The sequence below is a fragment of the Haemorhous mexicanus genome, chromosome 7 (assembly GCF_027477595.1).
Source record: "Haemorhous mexicanus isolate bHaeMex1 chromosome 7, bHaeMex1.pri, whole genome shotgun sequence".
NCBI lineage: Eukaryota > Metazoa > Chordata > Aves > Passeriformes > Fringillidae > Haemorhous > Haemorhous mexicanus.
In genome coordinates, this window is record NC_082347.1 from 40,601,908 (window position 1) to 40,621,609 (window position 19,702).

Below are 19,702 nucleotides of genomic sequence, written 5' to 3' on the forward strand. Positions count from 1 at the left end.
TTAAAACATGTTATTGGAATCAGGATGTAGGGTAGGATGAAGAAACTATGAAGTGCCAGCAGGGTGAGATCCAAGCTTTGGCTCCCAGGTCCAAGCTCTCAGCTGTGCTCAGCAGCAGCCAGGGAGATTCAAGGTGAATCCTCTGCAAATTCTCCTCAGGGTGCTGCAGCTGCAATGCTTCACTGCTGGGGGCTTAAAAATGTCCTGTTGAAATATTTCATTTCAAACCAGATTTCATTTCAAACCATTTTAAAACCTTCTGTTGAATATTTGATTCCAACCTGGCTGCTGCAGGGTGACCTGGCAGGGGGTGCTGCTGATATTTGGGATTTTCCATGTCCTGACCCTCCTGGTGCAGCCTCGTGTGTCCCACCAGCCCTGAGATCTTTCTGCATTTCCATTTCCCATCCCTGACTGCAGAGGAGCCCAGCTGCTTCATCCCTCTGCTGCTTTTGGCTCCAAAAAGATTCCAGAAACTTCCAGGGTGTGCAGATCAACCCATGGACTCCACTCAGGATCCAGCCACTCGTTGCCAGTGCTGTCTCTCCCTCTTCTGGGATGGATAAATTGCAATTAAAGCAAATTATAGAATATTAAGAATAAAATCCAGGGGTTTTCCTCTGGCACTTTGCACCATTCAGATGTAAACAGGGATTTGTTTGGTCTGGCAGAGGGAAATGGGACAAAGCAGCAAGATTTTCTTGGAGCTGGGGTTGAGAAATGTGAAGCTGCACTGATCTGCAAAATGATTGCAACAACTCCTTGGAAAACTTTGGAACTCCTTGGGAGAGAGGGGTGTGAGCAGCACTGTCATGGATCCCTGCCCGTGGGCTGGGTTTGCACAATTCCATCTCCTGATTTCTTCTCTCCTGACTAGCTTCTTATTAATTTATCATTTTATTAATAGTCTTTTCTGACTGTTTTTTATTATTTTATTAATAGCATTTTCTGACTATTTTTTATTATTTTATTAATAGCATTTTCTGACTATTTTTTATTATTTTATTAATAGCATTTTCTGACTATTTTTTATTATTTTATTAATAGCATTTTCTGACTATTTTTTGATTATTTTATTAATAGTCTTTTCTGACTATTTTTTTCCCACAGCACTTTTGAAAGACAAAGCAAACACCTTTGAAATGTTGCTTGGATTTCTTGCCAGGAAATGCCCAGAATTTCTCAGCTGAGAGCTCCATCCCGGGATGGTTGTGGATGTCTGAGCTCTGATGTTGGAGGGGGATCACAGCTGGAATGTTGTCCCTCAGACAGCTGGAATGTTGTCACCAACCCCTCAGAGCTCAATCCTCTCACCCCAGCAGCAACTGGGAAAAAAGAGGTGAAAAAAAAAAAAAAATAGGAGTATTTCCAACTGGGAATGAAAAGAAATGGAAGATCCCAAAGCCAGCAGACTGGAATCAGCACAAATGTGCAAAATCCTGATTTAAAGTGATCATTGTTGCCAGGGCATCCCTTGGATGTGAGCTGTGCCCACTCTGGAGTTTCAGAAAAAGGCCTGAAGTGCCAGGAAAAGAGGGAATGGCTCCAAGCTTCCAGGTTAGCTGGGATTTTGGGAAGTGGGAACAGCCCTTGCCCACATGGCAGCTGCAGGGACAGCCCTGAAATTGCCTTTTCCCAAAGATATTGGGGTGAGAAATGATCCAGCAGTAAGTCTGAATGGGAAATCAATCCTTCCATGGAAATCCTCCCCAGCTTCTCCCAGGACACCCATCCTGGCAGGGCAAGGGGAGCAGCAGCTCCCTGAGCACCTGACTCCTTCTTTGTCCTGTTTCTCCCCATTTCCAAGCTGGAAAATCCTTGGTGGCAATGTCTGCAGGCCATAATGGCCAAATAAAGAGTTTGAAAATGAAATCTTGAAATTATAGAGACATTTTCCTTTTTATCTTTTCACTCCAGAAGTCAGTGTCTGCATTTCCCCAAAGCACAGAGCTCCACTAAAGCCTTTAAGATCTCTCAGGGTGTCTTTTCTCCATACCCTGAAAGATGCCACAGCTTTAAAATTACATGTTTTGCTGGTAAAATGTTTTAATTTATGCCTGAATAGTAAAATTGAGTGGTCGGGTACAGTTTATTGAAGGGTGAGGGGCAAAAACCACTCCTGGCATTTGAAGAAATGGCAAGTACAGCCTTTGCAATATTTTAATTTTAATAAAATGTGGCTTTGAAGCTGCTTCAAGGTGTGGAGTGTTTAAAACAAGCCCTTGGGGTGGAGGTGGAGAGAAGAGCAGGCAGGGCAGGCTTTCCCTTATTGCCATTTCTGTAACAATTCTAAAGAGATGCAGGTTTGAACACTTCAATCTATTCCTACAGACTCCTAATTTTAGATTCCAAATGGAAAAACCTTCAACAAACAGCCCTTGGAAGTCATTAAATTACCCACTGCTGCAATATCACACAGCCTCGTGCTTTCACCCAATTATTCCTACTTGGAAGAGTTTTCCTTGTGTTTTCAGGCTGAGATGTTTTTGCAGCATCAGAAATCCTGGGTCTGTGTCAGTGTTTTGCTGTCCTGCCTCTGATTTCCTGATCTTTTCAGCAATTCACAGTTTTTCTTCCAGCACATCAGCAAAAAGAGTGATCCACCCTGCTCCACCAAGGGCATCATGTTGGAACACCCAAATAAAAGGTGGGTGGTCAAATATTGCCTCTTTCCTATCATTTATTTTCTTGATCTTACCCAAATATTTCTACTTTGAAGAGCTTTTTAGGCTGAGATGTGTTTGCAGCCACAGAAATCCTGGGTCTGTGTCAGTTTTTTGCTGTTCTGCCTCTGATTTCCTGTTTTTTTTGGGGGGAATTTGAGACTTTGATGACATCTTTAAGGTCATTATTTATAGGAATATATAAATATAATTTTAAAGACTTATTCAAGTTTTATTCCTAAATAATTAAAATGCTTCATTAACATAGTGGAAATCAGCCAGGATCTGATTGAGGTTCTGAGGAATAAAGGGAAATTTCTTACCTTGTATAAAATAATAAGAAATCTTATTTTTCTTCCAGTACATCAGCAAGGAGACCAATTTACTGCCCTGCCACCAAGGTCAGCATGCTGGAATACCCAAAATAAAATGTTGGTGTTCAAATATTGCATTTTTCCTGTCATTTATTTCCTGAGCTTGAGGCAGAGAGCACTGGAATTGCTCTGAGTGAAGTTCCCAGCAATTCTGGTGGAATAAATTCCTTCCAAGGAAGGGATGCAGGGGCTGGGGCCAGCCAGGAGCTGTGGGAGGCCCTGCAGCATCTCTGGAAAATTGCAAGCAAAGGTGGAAGGGCTGCCAAGGAGCTGCCACTGCTGAGAGGGGCTGGATTTGTGATGGAAAGGAGGAAAAGACACCTGGGCTGGGAGGTGGAGGAAGGAAAGTCCCTGTGGGATATTGGATTATCCCAGAATTGGGATAAATGTGGGATCAGCTGCTTGTTGTTGTCTTATTTTTGCACAATATTTCAGCCTTCCCCTTTCTTAAGTTTATTTTTTGATGCAGGTTCTGTCTTCCTTCTGTCAAGGTCGTTAAATTGCTACTAAATGGCTACAAATCTCAGAGCAGCCTTGTTTGTCATCCATCTCTCATTCCAGCACAGAAATTCCCTTCAGACCCTGTCTGGAGAGATCTGAAATTGGGTTTCAAGACATTTCATCCTTCAGATCCCCACTCCTGGACTTTAGATCTGGATTTCTGGCTGAAGCTCTCTGGAGCAGCACCCTGGGTTGTTTTCCTGCAGCCAACAAAAACTCAGCCTCAGGCTGTTGGCTCCAGCTCCTTGATGTATCCTGGAAAACACAAGTGGCATAAACCTGGCTTGGAGCATCCTGGATGGGACTGGGAGGATGCAGAGCTGGGGACTAATGAGGCTGTTATCAACAAAATCATCAGTTATGGGCGTGAGTGGGGAGGATTGGATGTTCTTTTTCCAGCTTTATTTCACAGTTGCACAATTTATTGAGATATTGTTTAGATGTTCTCCTTCTCTCCAGCAAATCCCTTCACACCAAATAACACATTAAAAACTTTATTGAACAACTTGGCTTCCCATTTCTGTCTCATGACTAATTAATTTTGGGACCACACAGCCTAACAGTATCTTTAATTCCTGCACTAATAGAAAATGTGGTCATTTTGTCCAACACATATAATAATTCTATTTATTTTATCTCCTGGCTATAAGCACTCATTTAAATTAATATCCAACTCCTTGCAAATGGTTCTCAGTGAGAAAATCGCTGATTTGCAGCCATTTATCTGCAAAAAATGTTCATTAAAATCCAGCTCCTCCCTGGTGCTGTGCCCTGCACGTCTGCTCAGGGGATTTCAGCCCCCACTAAATTGCTGTTTCCTTGTCAACACGATGCCAAAGGGATGTAATTAGGCCCTGATGAAGTTTCCTGCAGAAGACACAAACATTCACAGATGTTCTGATTTTTTTTTTTTTCTTCTGGTGGGTCTTTCTTTACACCTCCCAGCTGTCTGACATCCTTTGGAGCACCTAAATGCTGCCTGTGTGGGTGTGGGGGTTTGGAAAATAACACAGAGAATCATTAAGGTCGGGAAAGTTTATTAAAATCGCTTGGATCTCTCCTGGAGGAGGGATTTCTTCTGCTGGGATCCTCTTCTTGCTCTGGGATGTCCTTTGGAAAACTTAAACATGATGTGCGTGGGCATTGGGGGTTTGAAAGTACTCCAGAATTTGCTTAAGGTCAGGAAAGACTTTTAGGAGCACTTGGATCTCTCCTGGAGGAGGGATTTCTCCTGCTGGGATGCTCTTCTTGGTCTGGGACATTTTGTGGAAAACTTAAATATCGTGTGCATTGATATGGGAGAGGTTGAAAGTAAAATACAGAAACATTAAGGTTGGGGAAAACTTTTAGGATCCCTCCTGGAGGAGGGATTTCTCCTGCTGGGATGCTCTTCTTGCTCTGGGACATCTTTAAGAAAACTTAAACACAGTGTGCACGGGCATTGAGGGGTTTGAAAGTACTCCAGAGTTTGATTAATTTTAGGAAGGACTTTTAGGATCTCTCTTGGAGGAGGGATTTCTCCTGCTGGGATGCTCTTCTTGCTCTGGGACATCTTGTGGAAAACTTAAGCACGGTGTGCATGGGTATGGGGGTCTCTGAAAGCAACGCAGAGAATCGTTGGGCAAGACTTTTCAGATCCCTTGGATCCCTCCTGGAGCAGGGATTTCTCCTGCTGGGAGGCTCCTCTGGTTCTGGGAAAGGTGTGTAGCTGGGACTGGAGCCAAGATGTGCCTTGAGCCGCGCTGGCTCCTGATTCCCGCAAATCCCCTCCTCCCTGCCCTACTTTCCCACCTGCCGCTGCTATTCCGGGTGTCCCCGTCCCGCTGTCCCCGTCCCGCCTCGCCGTCCCTGGCAGGGGACAGCGGGCACCGCCAGCCCCAGGTGTGTCCCTCCCAGCGCAGGCAGCGGCACATCGCGGGCGGGCTGGGCAGCGAGGGGACGGAGCGTGCGGGGCATCCCGTCCCCAGGGGCTACACGTGGGGACACCGCAGGATGGACGGGGACACGGGCAGGTGCGGCATCACTGGAGCCGGGCGCTCCGGGAGGAGCTCGGGGGGAGCTCGGGATGGAGCGGGGCGCTCGCGGCACAGTGGGTGTGTGCGGCGGGGCTGCGGTGGCGGGGCTGTCGCTGTGGCTGTGGCTGTCGCTGTGGCTGTCGCTGTCGCGGCGCCGACAGAGCCCCAAGGCCGCGTCCCCCGGCCGGGCCGCTCCCGCTGCAGTGCGCGCCGTGTCCGCCAGGCGGCGCGGCGGGGGGCGCGGGCCGGGCTGAGCGCGGGCTCGGCCGCGGGCTGGGGCTCGGCAGCGGCGGCGGCAGCGGCAGCGGGAGGAGGCGGCGGCCAAAGGGAAATTTCCTGCCGGGAGCCGCCGCCCCGGCCCACAGCGCCTGCCCGGCCGGCCCGGCCGCGCCGCCAGCGGCCCGCGGAGCCGCCGCAGCCGCGCAGGTGAGCGGAGGAGCGAGCGCGGAGGGAGGGAAGGAGGGAGGGAGCGGGGATGCCGCCGCCCGCAGGTGCCGGCAGCGGCCGGGCGGCTCCGGCAGCTCCGGAGCCTCAAGCCGGGCACGGACGGGGAGAGCGCGGTGCTGCCCGGGGCCGGCCCTGGGCACCGGCGCGACAAGGCGGCCACATCCCGGCAGCGACATCCCGGCAGCGACATCCCGGGAGCGGCACCGCGGCGGGGGCAGCGCGGGCGGGCGGAGCGGGCGGAGCGGCGGCCGCGGCTCCTCGGCGGGGCTGGGACTGCGCGGAGCCCGGGAGATGCGGGACGCGCCGGCAGCGGCAGCGCCAAGGGCACGGCCGGCTCCCCGCGCATCCCTGGACATCCCTGGGTGTCCCCGCGCATCCCTGGACATCCCTGGGTGTCCCCGCGCATCCCTGGACATCCCTGGGTATCCCCGGACATCCTTGGGCATTCCCGCGCATCCACCCCAGGTGTGCTCCCGGGCTCTGCCCCGCTCCCGGGATGGGGCTGGCGCTGAGCTGCGCCTTTAAAAGTGATTTTCTGCCGTCGGTTCCCACCCAGCCTCTCCTGAAGTGAGCGGGACCGGCGGCCGCGTTCAGGTGAGCGGGACCGGTGGCTGTGGACGAACTCTTGTGGTCCCCTACGGTCAAGGCTGGTGTTCTTTAAACTCCCCCTATTTCAATTCGTTCCGTTTATCAGTTGTCTCACGTGGCTTTTCACTGCTTCCCATCACGGGATTTTATTTTTCTCTTTACTCGCGGCTTTGTGGAAAGGGTTAACGGGTATTTGCTGTAGGATGGAACAGTGTTTTGTGATTGTGAAAGGCTGTCTCCTGCTTTTATCCCAATTTTTCTGTGAGGCTCCTCTCCATGTGGCTTATTTCCATAGCGTGAAGTGATTTTCTGTGTATTCAGCTGTGTAGCTGTCTGTGTCTGATTTGGATGGGGTAGACATTGCTGAGCTGAAAAAAAAGGCAGCGCTTATCGAGCTTTTTTTTTTTTTTTTTTTTTTGAGATTTTTCTTCCTTAGATGTTATAATCTGTGGAAAGTAGAAATAAGGATGCAGAAAATTGAAAAGATACATCTTTTTAAAGTGAGATACAGTTGTACATTCTGTCTGTGTTGTGTTTGGGGCTTGTAAATAAATAAATAAAATAAGTAACTTTTGATGAAAACTAATGACGTTCAGCTGGAAGCTGGGTGTAGTTTAGTAAAGATTTAAATGTGGATAAAATGTGCTTTCCTCATGCTGCAGGGACGTTATCCCCCACCTGGCGTTGCTGGGGGATAAATGAAACCAGTTAAGCCTTGGAGTGGGAAGTTTAGGTGATTTAGGGGGACCGGCTTGGTCTTGATCAGGTGGAATTTGGGCTTGGAGAGGAGCCTTAATGGGGGTAACGAGGTGTTTATGGGGCAGTCTGTGGGGTTTGGGGAATGGCACTGGGGAGAACAGGGTGGGGATGGAGTGGGACAAGCAGGCTGAGGTCCCCAGGAGGAGGGGACCGTGCTGGTGTGGATGCCAGCATCACCTGTGGGGTGACGGATCCGCCCAGCACAGCGAATTCAGCTGAAAACATTTCTTTTCTCAAGTGCCAGGACGAGCTGAAATGTGTGGAGAGAGCTCAGAAATGTGCGAGAAGAAGGGAAAGAAAATAATGTGAGAAACAAAATGGAGTGGGTGTAGTGTTTGGTGTGTTTGCTGTGCTCCCAAAGAAAGGGATTGCTGTGCTTGGTGTTCCTGAAATGCAGGGATTCTCCCAAGCACAGAGAAAACTGAATTCCTGCTTTGAAAGCTTTGCTGGCACCTTTAAAAAACCCAGACTTCTTTATCTGCCTAAAACAGGGTGCTGGGGCTGGTTGGGCTGCAGGAATTTCTCCTCAGGTGCTACGTGGGGAATTTTAGCACATTTGGGTCCTGTGTGTTTGTATTTTGAATTTTTTTCTTGCTCTCCACCTCAGATGTTTATGGTTATTTATCTGTTAACAAACTCAAGGTTTTTCATCTCTGAGTAAGGGCTGGCTTTTCATAAAGAGTTGTCTAGAATCCCTGCATTTTCTTAGCCTTACTCTCCTTCCCTCCCCCTCCATGGCATTCCCAGCTCCTGCCTGGTGTCAGGAGTGCACCGTGTGGCCTGAAATTGTGGGAAGCTGGAAGAGGATTGCTGGGGGACCCAGCAGGTTGAATACCTGTGTAAAACCCCCCTGTCCCACACAGATTCCCGTGGGGCTGGGGCAGAAGGCAGAGCTGTACCTTGCCTTGCACAGAGAGGGCTCTGCACCTTCTCAGCAAGGTGGAAAGGATTTTGGAGTTTGTTGGGTTTTTGGAGCTGGTGGTGTCATGCCCAAAGCTGCAGAGCTGTGTTATTAACTGGGCTGTTTTCAGAGTGTGATCCAGCAGAGCTCTGGCTGCTGACTGGGTGACCTTTCTCTTACTCATTTAAGAGGTTTTGTGAAGAAAAATGAGTGGACAGGGGTTGACAAACTGCCAGAACTGTGAAATAGAGCTGGAGGAAGCCAGAGTGGTTCTGCCCTGTCACAGATGTCCTTGGTGTTTTCTGAGAGCCAGATCCACGTGTTACACAAACACAGAAGGGTTTGCCTTGGAAGAGACCTCAGAGCCCACCCCTGCCATGGCAGGGACACCTCCCACTGTCCCAGGCTGCTCCAGCCTGGCCTTGGGCACTGCCAGGGATCCAGGGACAGCCAGAGCCTCCCACCCTCCCAGGGAACAATTCCTGCCCAATATCCCATCCAAATGTCCCCTCCTTCTGTTTGAAGCCATTCCCCCTTGTCCTGTCACTTCATGCCCTTATCAAAAGCCCCTCTCCAGCTCTTGTTATCAGCAAAGTGTTCGTGTTCTTCACGCTTGGTGATGCCAGGAAAATTTGTTCAAGGTTTTGGAGCAGGTCAGCTGCAGTGGAAAATAAAAAAGAGCAAGCATGGAATGCTGTGGAGGAGGAAAAGCTGAAAGATCCCAAGGAATAAAGAATTGTTTGTCGTGCTGCTGGGAGCACACAGAGCCCTTGCTGGAGGAGTGGGAGCTTCTGCAGGAAGATGGTTCAATTCTAGGGAACCTGAGGGTTGTGCTGGTCCCTCCTGGGAATGATGTTGGCATTTTGTAAATGTGATGTTGTGTTTTCAGTCTCTGTTTCCAAAATATTCCTCAGCATGGATTTATGGCAGGGCTGGAGATCCCGGGTGTGGTGTCATCAGTGAATGGTGATGTTTTGGTGGAATAAACCTGCCTTTACATGGGCTTTAAAGTGAATTATTCTGGATCTGGACATGCAATGAACATTTCTCAGGAGGAGAGGCTGAAAACAGATGTTTTGGGTAGAAGCTGCAATTCCAACCCTTTTCCAGGGGGGCTGCCAGGAAGGGACCACATTTCCTTTCTAAACAGCACAGTGGGCTGGGTTTGGTGAATCAGACTCCAACTCTGTCACTTGCTCCTCATCCAGCACCCCTGGGAGGCTGCAAGGTTTTTTTTTGGGGGGAGGCTGCAGTTTTTTCCAGGGAGGCTGCAGGGTTTTCTTGGGGGGAGGCTGCAGGCTTTTTGGGGGAGGAGGCTGCAGGTTTTTTGAGGGGGGGAAGCTGCAGTTTATCTGGGAGGCTTCAGGATTTTTTTGGGGGGGAGGCTGCATTTTTCTTGGGGGGAGGCTGGGAGGCTGCAGTTTTTTGGGGGAGAGATTGCATTTTTCCCAGGGAGAGGCTGCATTTTTTTGCGGGGAGGCTGCAGTCTTCCCATGGAGGCTGCAGGTTTTTTTGGGGGGGAGGATGCAGGTTTTTTGAGGGAGGCTGCATTTTTCCAGCATCCCTGCAGGTTGGGAAGCAGCAGCAGAGCAGCCAGAGCTGAGGGATGCTGTTTGGATGGCCGCAGTGAGCCCCTCTCTGCTCCTTGCTGGGCATTTCATTATTGATCTCCTGCTGCAATATTAATGGCAGAAAATCCCTCTGTAAGCTGCAATATCGTTCTGTGCCCAGCATGGGAAGTGCTGAGAATTGGCTCCATGAATTATGAAGGAGTTTGGAATTGTGTGGTCTTGGTGGAGCATTTATGGCTCCCCTGGATGTGGCTCTGGTTTTCTGGGCTCAGGGAATGATTTGGGTGTTGCTTGAGCTGATGTGTGATGTGATGCAGCAGAATTTGGGCTGAATGAGGACTGGATGCTCTGTGCAGGATTTCTGCATCTTTTTAAACTCTAATCTTGTGGTTTTTATTCATTGTTCCTTTCTGCACAGGGTTTCATCCTGGTGTTGTTTTTGTCCTGTCTGATCTGAATTACACAATCCCAAATGCTCTACGTGTTAATAGTAAAAAAAAAAAAACAAACCTGCCTGTATTTATTCCAAACTTCTTGCTGCAATGTTGCTATCTCTTCAGGTGTGTTGTACAAATATATTTAATACTTGTGCAAGCCAGAGCTGAAATGAGACACTGATAAGGCAGCGATTAGGAGGAGCTCAGCAGCAGCATTTTGTTCAAGTGTTTGTACAGGATTTAATTCTGAGGTATTCACATCATGGAGTGTATTTTTAAGGCATGTTCAGCCAGCTTGCTGCAGGTATAATAATAATTCCATCCCTGAAATCCCTCTGCCTGCCCAAATCCTCTGTGTTTCCTGCAGAGGATGCCTTGCCAGTGACATCCCCTGCCCCAAAAGTGCCCTTTCCCCTCTGGCTGCTGGCACTGACTCAGTGCTGAAATGGCAAAGTCAGATCTGCTCACAGAGATCTGCCTGTGTTCAAAGGTGTTTCCTGGCTGAGGGAGAAATAAAACTGGGGAGAAATGTGCTGGATTAGTTTGTTGCTTGCAGTGATGGTGGATTGTCACTGGGAAATGTACAACAACTCTCTTCTGGGGTTTTCTATCACTTTTATCCCCTCTGTAAAAAGGAGAAGGTTCTCAGTCCTGAAAGCTTGTCTTATCTGAGATTTCCTTTTTCTAATGTACAGCGAGAGGTTTCTTGGTAAGAATGAGAGGTCTGACAAAAACCAAAACTGTAAATCAGGCAGAAGTGAGATGAGACATAAACTAAAACATATCTGAGCGATAGAAGTGACAATTTTGGGTTTTCTGCCTTGGGAGGAGGCAGCTCTTTCCCACAGGAGTGTGAGGATGCCCCAGCAGCTGGAAGGAGCTGGGCCAAGAGCAGCTGTTCCCTGAAGATAACACACAAACAGGGATGCAGCAGCAACAATCCCCAGGAAGAATGAGGGCTTGGAGAGGCTTTGGTTTAGTAGGACAATGAATTTTAAAGAGAGCAAAGAACAGATTTGCAAGGGAAGAAGTGAAAAGTGTGTTACTCATGTCACTTCTAAGAGATCAGGACACAATAATCAGGGCAGCTGGAGGATAAACCTCTGTCTTGTGGGTTTTGTTGCTCTGGAGAAAACAATTTAGAATGAAATACCCAACTGCACCTCCATGGCAAGATCTGCCCCTCCTGAGCTCCATCAGTTCCAGGTTTGCTGCTGGTTGGTGTTCCCTGAATTGCTGTGGGTTTGAGTTTTCTTCCCTTCCACCAAAATCCATCTCTTTGCCGTGGAATAACTTCTGGAGGGAGCTGAACTGGAGCTGCTGGGGGTTATCCTAGAGCCCCTTGGAGACCAGCAGAGCAATTTTGGTCGAGCCAGACTGGGATGAACTGGGAACTCCAGGGTTCCAAACCCCCCTTTCCAACACAGCAATGAGTGTGGGGGTTCAGTGCTGGTTAATAATTCAACTTTGTGTTGTGAGGTAGGATTAGGAGAAAGGCAGAGTAGGCTCAGAATTTTAAAAGGCCATAAAGAAAATTTTATTAGGAGTAATTAAAAGAAAGAGTAATAAGAATTAAAACAAAACTTTCAGAACATTTCTCCTCCCCCCACAACTTTTTCCTTTCTCACTGACAATGTAAAGAAACAAAACTTAAAATTTTAGTCAGTTTATTACTTCTAGAATAGTCTTCCTTTATTTACTGAGAGCATTCCTTCTTGGTAATGTTATGGAGACTTCTCTATAAGAAAAACCAGTTCTCTCCTGGCTCTTATGAATAGCAGCCACCCAGGGAAATTTGTAATCTTGAAATTTCTTATCTTCTACAAGGCTGTGGGGTGATTGGGTTGGGGTGAGGATGTGGGTTGGTTATGAGGATTGGGTTGGAGTGGTTGAGTTTGGGTTGGTTGTAAGAGTTGATGCTTCCCTGTCTGAGGTGCTGAATCCCACAGGTGCCCCAGGGGCTGCTGCTGTCCTGTCTGTGAATTCCCAAAGGTGGGACCAAGCTCCACGAGGTTCACCCCACACCTGCTTTGATCTTGGCCTTTGCTCCTGTCATTCTTACCTCCCTTGGTTCTTTGAATGGGATTTTTTTGTCCAAAAGAAAATCTAACTCTGGTAAATGAAAGGCAGCATGATCACAACTTGAAGCCAATGATGAGAATTCCTGCTTCCAGACCCTCTGGTTTGCAGGATATTTGATAAAGGAGCTGTAAATATTTCTTTAGCAAGAGCTGTAATTCCTCAGCTGCAGTTTCACTCCTAACCCTTCCCTCACCCTGTGCACTGTTTCTTTTGGTAAATTCCATCTTCATTGTCTTTTGCCCTTTAATCTTGTCATCTCTGCTGGTTGTCCTTGAAGGATTTATTTTCCTTTGCATTCCTAGCCTTGGTTTCTGCTGGAATATGCTGTGGATTGCTGGAGCTGCAATGCTGGGCCTCTCCTGAGTAGCAAAACCCTGATTTAAACAAGCCATAAATAACGTTTGCACCTCGTGTTCTGTGGGTTTAGATGTCTCAGGGACTGAGTCTGATTAATTTAAATTTGGGTTTCATGAATGTCTTCAATCATGCTGCAGAATGTCACTTAAAACATTTAATTATTCAATGATATTAATTGATCTGCAGCCTGTCTTTCTACTAATCTGATACAACAAAGTTTGCAAATTGCTGCTGGAGCAGGATTGTGTGGAGCAGCTTCTGGACAGCAGCAGCAAAGCCTTTGTGTAACCATGTTAAAATGATAGATGCTCTCCCTGTTAAACACAGGCCTGAGTTTAAATGGGTTCACGTTATCATTTTGTTTGCAGATGTCAAAAACTCATTAATTTTAAGTCAAACTCCCCACCTTGCTGCTTCAAATTGCTTTTAAATTACACGTGTGCTGATCAATCTTGAAAAGCCCAAATTAAAAACTCAGCTGAGGGCACATTTCAAGGCCACAGATCCAACACTTAATTCTAATCTGTTTTCCACAGGCAAACCTCCCACTCCAGCACTGGTTCCTGGCAGAAGTGGGGGGAGAGGAAGTTGTAGAGACTTAAATATTTCTGGGAAGGCAGAGAGGAAAGGAAAAGGTGGAAACAGAGAACTATATTTAAATAATGACCTATTTACATTACATAGTTTGAACTATTAGAAATAGGCTTAGGAGCTTGTGGTGTTGAGATAATTTCTGTCACAATGGGGCATTTTTCAAGGAGGAACCTCAAATCCTGGGGTCAGTTTTGGGCCCCTCAAGACAGTATCTTTGACTGTGAACTGCCCAAATTATTTATCAGTTTTGTGCCTGTGTAACTCGAGCTGTAATTTGTCCTGAAGGAGCTCCAGAACTGCTGCACTGCATCAAACTATTTGCCCTTGAAATTTAGCCTCATTTACCAGAACTTCCCAAGGAAGAAACTTGAAAAATTTCCTTGGAAAATCCTTGGAAAATCCCAGGGCCCTTTCTGTGTGAGCAGAGTTGTGCATTCCTGTTTTCAGGAGTTAATCCCTGCAGGATGCTGCTGCTGCCCGGGCTCTTCCAGGGCAGTTTTGCTCTGTGCACTTTTCCTGGGATGGGATTTAAGGCTGGCCAGGCCATCCCTGAGGGGTTTTCCCCTCATTCCAAGGGCTGCACTGGGAGCTGCAGTGGGAAGCAGCTCTGGAGCGTGGGAAAGGAGCAGAGGCAGGAACTGTCCTGCCAGAGAGCATTTGCAGAGCTGTGCCCAGCTGTGCAGGGCTGGGGGAGGGACACAGCAATGGAGGGGGGGGTGATTTTTCAGCTAGAAATGCAGCCACAGCTGGGTATTACTCTTTTTTCAGAAGTGTGGTAAATGGTTTTTAACAATTTTAATTTTTTCCTGAATTTAGATGTATTGAAACTCAAATTCAGTGCTTTCTATCAGCTCTCCTGAAGCTAAGCACAAACCATGTCTTGGGCTGTTTTGTGTCCATCCAGCAGTGCTTTGGACACCTTTAACCATCTTAAATGACCTTTTTATTATTCAAAGATATTTGATTCACTCTCTCTGATGGGGGAAAGGAGTTTGGGAGATAAACTGGTAGGGTTTCAGTGTTGGGTATTGTACATTTCCCATATTTATGTCTGCACAAAGAAATCGACTCTTACCACCAAAAGAAATGAATCAAAGCCAACAGAACAAGACAAAATAGAGAAAAATATTTTTCAGGTGTGATTTCTGTACAAATAACAACAGTTACAGAAAGTCCATGGATGGTTTAAATGGGAATAAAGCAAGGTGGGATTTGGGGATTTGATTGGAGTGAAACTTTAGCCAGTTGGGTTTTAGTTCCCAGGGGAGGAAGTGGCTTTGTGGGGGAGCAGAGGTTTTGAGAAAGGCAGGAATGAGGAGAAGCAGGAATTGAAGTGAGGGCTGAGGGATGCCCAGGGCGAGTGGGGATGAGAATCCCACCTGAAGGACAAGGTTTGGAGTATCCATCTCTGCTCTTCCCTTCCCAGGATAACCAGCTCCAGGGAAGGATTCAGAGCTGGTCAGGGCGAAGGGCTTTGAATTTCTGCTTGGAATAATCAGAGCCTGAACACAGAAAACACCTTGCACGTGTGGCTTTCTGTGCATAAAAGACTTTGCCATAAAAATTGATTTTCAGAGCAAGCTCTGCCCTCGTTTTTTAATGACTTGAGTGTGGCTGAGCTGTAGCTTTCACTTAGTTAAGCTCATTTCCCACCTGCTTTTCAGTTTGAGACCCGCCATGGCTTTGGTGGTGGTTGTTGAGAATTGCTTCAATGTGTGAGGATAAAACAAAAAAGGTGGATTTTTGGAGAAAATGTGAAACAGAAAAAGGTGGATTTTTGGAGAAAATAGAAAACTAAAAAAGTGGAATTTAGGGAAAATTTTGTATTTCTCTTGAACTTTTCTCCCCGAGGTGATACCAGCCCTTTGTTGATGCCCAGTGGGCTGCTGCCTGAGGACCACAAACACCAATTGTTTGGGGAGCATGACTGGCTCTGGCACTGAACACTGCAGCCATTCATGGGCGCTGCCTCAGGGCTCACAGGAACCTTTATCCCTGCAGGGAAACTGGAATTTTCCTGGGGACAGAAGCAACAAAGCCCAAGGGGGAAATGAGCAGGGACTTGTTCCATCCTGGGAAGGGCAGGGCAGGAGTGTAGGGAAGTCCCATCTTCCCTCAGCCCAAGGCAGGTGATGACATTTCTTGGTTTTGGGGGCTTGTGGTTGTGTTTTATGGATTTGAGGTTTATTTTTTTCCTTAATCTCACTAGGTCAGGCAGGCATGATGCTTTTCTTAAGAATTCCTTGTAGTATTGGTGTTTTTATTATAGTTTTATACAGTTATATATGTAACTATTATAGTTACTATATATTATATTATGGCTGTTATGTATTATAGTTATTATATATTAAATTATAATATAGTTATATATAATATAGTTGTTATATATTATAGTTATTATAATTTTATATAGGTCTGTATGCATTGAAGAATTGTGTCTGTGGGATGTAAACATGGCAACATATTCTGATTTCAGGCAGAAGAGGAACTTTTCAAGCTGCTTTCAGCCCCTCAGATGAATAATTAGAGTGCTGCAGCCCAGAAATATCACAGGCAACAATGCATTTGCAGAATTGGCGGCATCAGGGATTTGCTGTTAGGGGTTTGCAGCAGGAGCTAATAAATTATCAAAGGTATTAAAGAGATTCTGTTAATTTGCAAGGCTGAAAACACTCAGAAACCACAGAGGCATTTGTGTAATTTCCAGCTCTGTGTTTAAGAACTCCCATGAGGACCTCTTAAAACCACCAGGTGTTTTCTGGCTTTTTAAGTCTCCCTGGAAACATCTAAACAATTGCATCATGTCGCTGCTCTTTGATCAGAGGCTTTAAATGCTGTAACTCTTTTCTCTAATTGCAACACGGGATGTTTTGCAGTAGGAATTTAGGAAATAACAGCTCCTTAAAATAGCTTCCAGCCTCAGGCATGGTAAATGCAGAATTCATTCTGGTTCTATCAGGATAGTAAATAGTGGCAATCCGTAATTGTTGTAGTAAAATGAATTTTGGGGTCGTTGGGGCAGCAGTGTTGGTGCGATTCTTTAGTTGGATTTTTTAAAATTTATTTTAATTATGGTCAAATTTAAATAATTGAGTGAGATTCGTGTTTATGGCAGCAATGCCCTGGTGTTGTTGGGTCCCAAAAATAGGATTTCTACGTAGAGAATCCCCACAGCCCATTTTGTTCCTGGATTCCTTGAGAGCTTTTTATTTATCTCATTTTTCCCAAATTGTGCAAGCAGGTATTAAACACATTTCTGCTGACGTGGCTTTCTGGAAGAAAAGGCAAACAAGGCATCCCCTGTTTATAAATTTCTGGAATGCTAAAATCATCTGTGTGCTTTGTTTCCAAGCAAACAAAGTCTGGACAATGGAGAAAGGATATTATTATTGGGCCTCTGGGATGCTCCTACTGCATTTTATTTTGAAATATATCTTTAATATAACTGACCTGATGCCCTGGGCAGGAGAAGAAAATTCCAAGTGGATTGCTAGCTTTCCTTATTTTGGGAATTTTCCTTACTTTGGGAATGTCTCTGCTGGTGTTGTTTGAGACTGTGTGAGAGTCTGTCCATGAGCTTTTGGCCAGGTAGGATCAAGCCTTTAAAACCTCTTTCAGATCTTCCACTGGGATCTGAATGGATGAGGAATCTTCAAAATCCTGGATCCTAGAGGGGCCTAAAATTATACCCTGGCTTTGCAATCCAGAGATCCAAACCCAAATCATTTCTCCTTTCACCCTCTCATAATGTCAGCAAATTTCTCCTGCGGGTTCCTGCAGGGCTTTATTTAAATGCACTTTGGTGTGAGCTGCAGCAGGCAGGGCTCCCTCGCTGCAGCCTCAAGGAAAGCACTTGGGTTTCTCTCCAGCCTGGCTGAATTGAGCAGATCTGGGGCATTTTCTGAGGCAGTTTTCCAGGAGAAGGAGCAGTTTCCTTGCTGGGAGTGCCGGGCAGTGTGTGGGTGGGCTGGGCCTGGGCCTTGTCCCACCTCGTTTTCTGCTCCTCTCTTTGGGAGAGACCTCCTGGCCACCGATGGCTTCAACTGTGGGCATTGAAAAGGAAAACTCTGCTGGTTTTCATTTTGCTGTTCTGTCCTGGTGTTTGTGCAGAACAAATGGAACAAATGTGTTGCATGTTCTTGCTGAGTTGACCTCAGCTGCCCGTGGCCCACGCGGACCCGCCAGGAGCCAACTGAGGCTGTGCAGGCTCCGTTTCAGCCAGACTTGTGCTGATCCTGGGATGAAATATTTACTCTGTGTTGTTTTAATTGTGAAATAATTCATGGAGTTGGGAATGAACCGTTTATGGGTGAGGATGTGGAGCTGCTGGAGTGAGCCAGAGGAGGCTGTGGAGGTGCTCTGAGGGCTGGAGCCAGCCTGGGACACCTGGGGGGGCTCACCTGGAGAGGAGCAGCTCCAGGGAGAGCTCAGAGCCCTGGCAGGGCCTGAAGGGGCTCCAGGAGAGCTGGAGAGGGACTGGGAACAGGGCATGGAGGGACAGGACACAGGGAATGGCTTTAAACTGACAGTAGGCAGAGATGGATGGGGTACTGAGAAGGAATTTTTGGCTTTGAGGCCCTGGCCCAGGGTGCCCAGAGCAGCTGGGGCTGCCCCTGGATCCCTGGCAGTGCCCAAGGCCAGGCTGGACACTGGGGCTGGGAACACCTGGGACAGTGGGAAGTGTCCCTGCCATGGCAGGGGCTGGAAGTGGATGATGTTTGAGGTCCCTTCCAACCCAAACCTTTCGATCATTCCAAGCTGGGAATCCATCAGCTCAGAAAGGCCTTGGACACTGTGCCCAGAGAAGCTGTGGCTGCCCAAAAGCATCCCAGGCCTTTCTGAGCTGCTGGATTTCCAGCTCTATGCTGTTCATAGCTGAATCCATCTGGGTAGGCACATCTGACTGCCAGGTTTTGAGAGAAAAGTTCATCTGAAAGACAAGCTCTGGTATTTGAGCCTTTCAGAAGCAGCAAAGTCACAGAGGGTGTTTTCTTTGTGGAGAAACAGAGCCTGTGCCAAAAGCTGGGCATAACTCCACCACTGAAGGAGTGGGAGCCTAGGGATGCTGGATTAAGGCTTTTCCTGACTTAGAGATGGGGCAACTGAGAGGTGTTTTAAAAACTTTAATTTCCTTTTCTGTTTTGTGTGAAGGGTGAGACAATACAGACGTTATAATTTATGCTTTTGCAATTAGAAGTTAACTATTTTTTAATTACAACACATTATAAGTGTTTCTTTGTTTATTAGTTCAGTTACACTATGTTGTAAATGCTTTAATTATTTGAAATTACTCTCTGTGAGTCTTACTACAATGTATCTTTCACGATTCTATTTCTCTAAAGTATCTAGTCTTATTTCTAAGACTAGATACTTTAGAGAAATAGAATCGTGAAAGATAAAACTTGGTACAAGTTCATTTCTCTCTTAATGTCTATCCTATTCTACAGTATTTCTAAATTAGTATTTCTTATCTCAAAGCTTACATACAGATATATACTATGGGAAACTTCTATCAAGCTTTGAAAATCTTCTATAAATCCATTTCTAATTTTCGATTTCTCCCATATGGAGAATCCAGTCTGCTTCTAGATTAAATCCCTGTCATTTGTGGACTGCTCTCTGTAAAAATGTGTCATGCACTGGAAGTCCTGGCAGTCTGCAGGTGACAGGAATCTCTGCCTTCATTGTCATCCTCAGCCCTGAGCAGCTCCTGGAGCTCTCTGAAGATTTTTCCACATCCATTTTTGCTGGTTCTTGGCTTCTTTTTTCTTCTTCTGTCAAGGTTGGGGTTGAAGGCACTTGAGAGGATAGTTCAGGTTCAGACTCGGGTGTTTTTTATTTCTTTTCTATTTTACAAATCGTGAGTTCTGCAGTATTTCACTAACAAGGCACAAAATGGCCAACTATCTCTTGTTACAAGGCCTTTTAAGGCTAAACTGTCCAATTAAGAAATGGCACCTGAATTATTTTCACTTTTAACCCAATAACTGATCACTCGGAGTCTGCACTGTGGAGTTTTCTGTCCAATTACAAAACACCACCCAAACCCATGGAGAAGAAGGTGAAGAAGGACCAGCCTCTGCTCTAAAACCTCCATCTTCCCCCGTATATATTGCTGTATTCTAAAACCACAAACTGTAACTTTTCCACCCTGTGATGTCACACACTTCTACTCAAACTCCACACCCACAATCCCAGTGCTATCATTCCATTCTGGGAGCCTTCTCCACAGCCTCAGGTCAAATAAAGTATTTTCTTGTGGGTCTGTGCCCTTCAGCACAGAAAGTTTCAAATTCTTAGCATCCAGGGTTCCAACAGGTTTTGTGTTTCAGCTTGGAGTTGTACAGCTCCTTCTTCCTCAGAGTTTGTAGAACAGTGAGAGTGTTGTGTTTTTGTGAGGAGTTTTATCCATT

The 19,702-nt window shown here is 46.6% G+C and overlaps 1 protein-coding gene and 1 long non-coding RNA gene across 4 annotated transcripts in view; both read left to right on the forward strand.

The window, feature by feature from the left end:
- The first annotated feature begins 2,117 nt into the window (after positions 1 to 2,117).
- On the forward strand, positions 2,118 to 3,111 carry LOC132329596 (uncharacterized). The gene is made up of 2 exons (XR_009487110.1): positions 2,118 to 2,647; positions 3,025 to 3,111. It is a non-coding gene; the product is annotated as an uncharacterized LOC132329596 (long non-coding RNA).
- Positions 3,112 to 5,323: 2,212 nt separating this feature from the next.
- Positions 5,324 to 19,702, forward strand: part of PTPRE (protein tyrosine phosphatase receptor type E) — a 98,162-nt gene continuing 83,783 nt past the window's right edge. Inside the window, exon 1 of one of the 3 annotated variants that reach the window (XM_059852221.1) lies at positions 5,324 to 5,550. In XM_059852221.1, the coding sequence (XP_059708204.1) occupies positions 5,531 to 5,550 (20 nt within the window). In that variant the 5' untranslated portion in view covers positions 5,324 to 5,530. Of the gene's footprint in view, positions 5,551 to 5,931; positions 5,980 to 6,480; positions 6,595 to 19,702 lie in introns of those variants that run through there. The other 2 variants (XM_059852223.1, XM_059852222.1) reach the window with 2 other exon arrangements.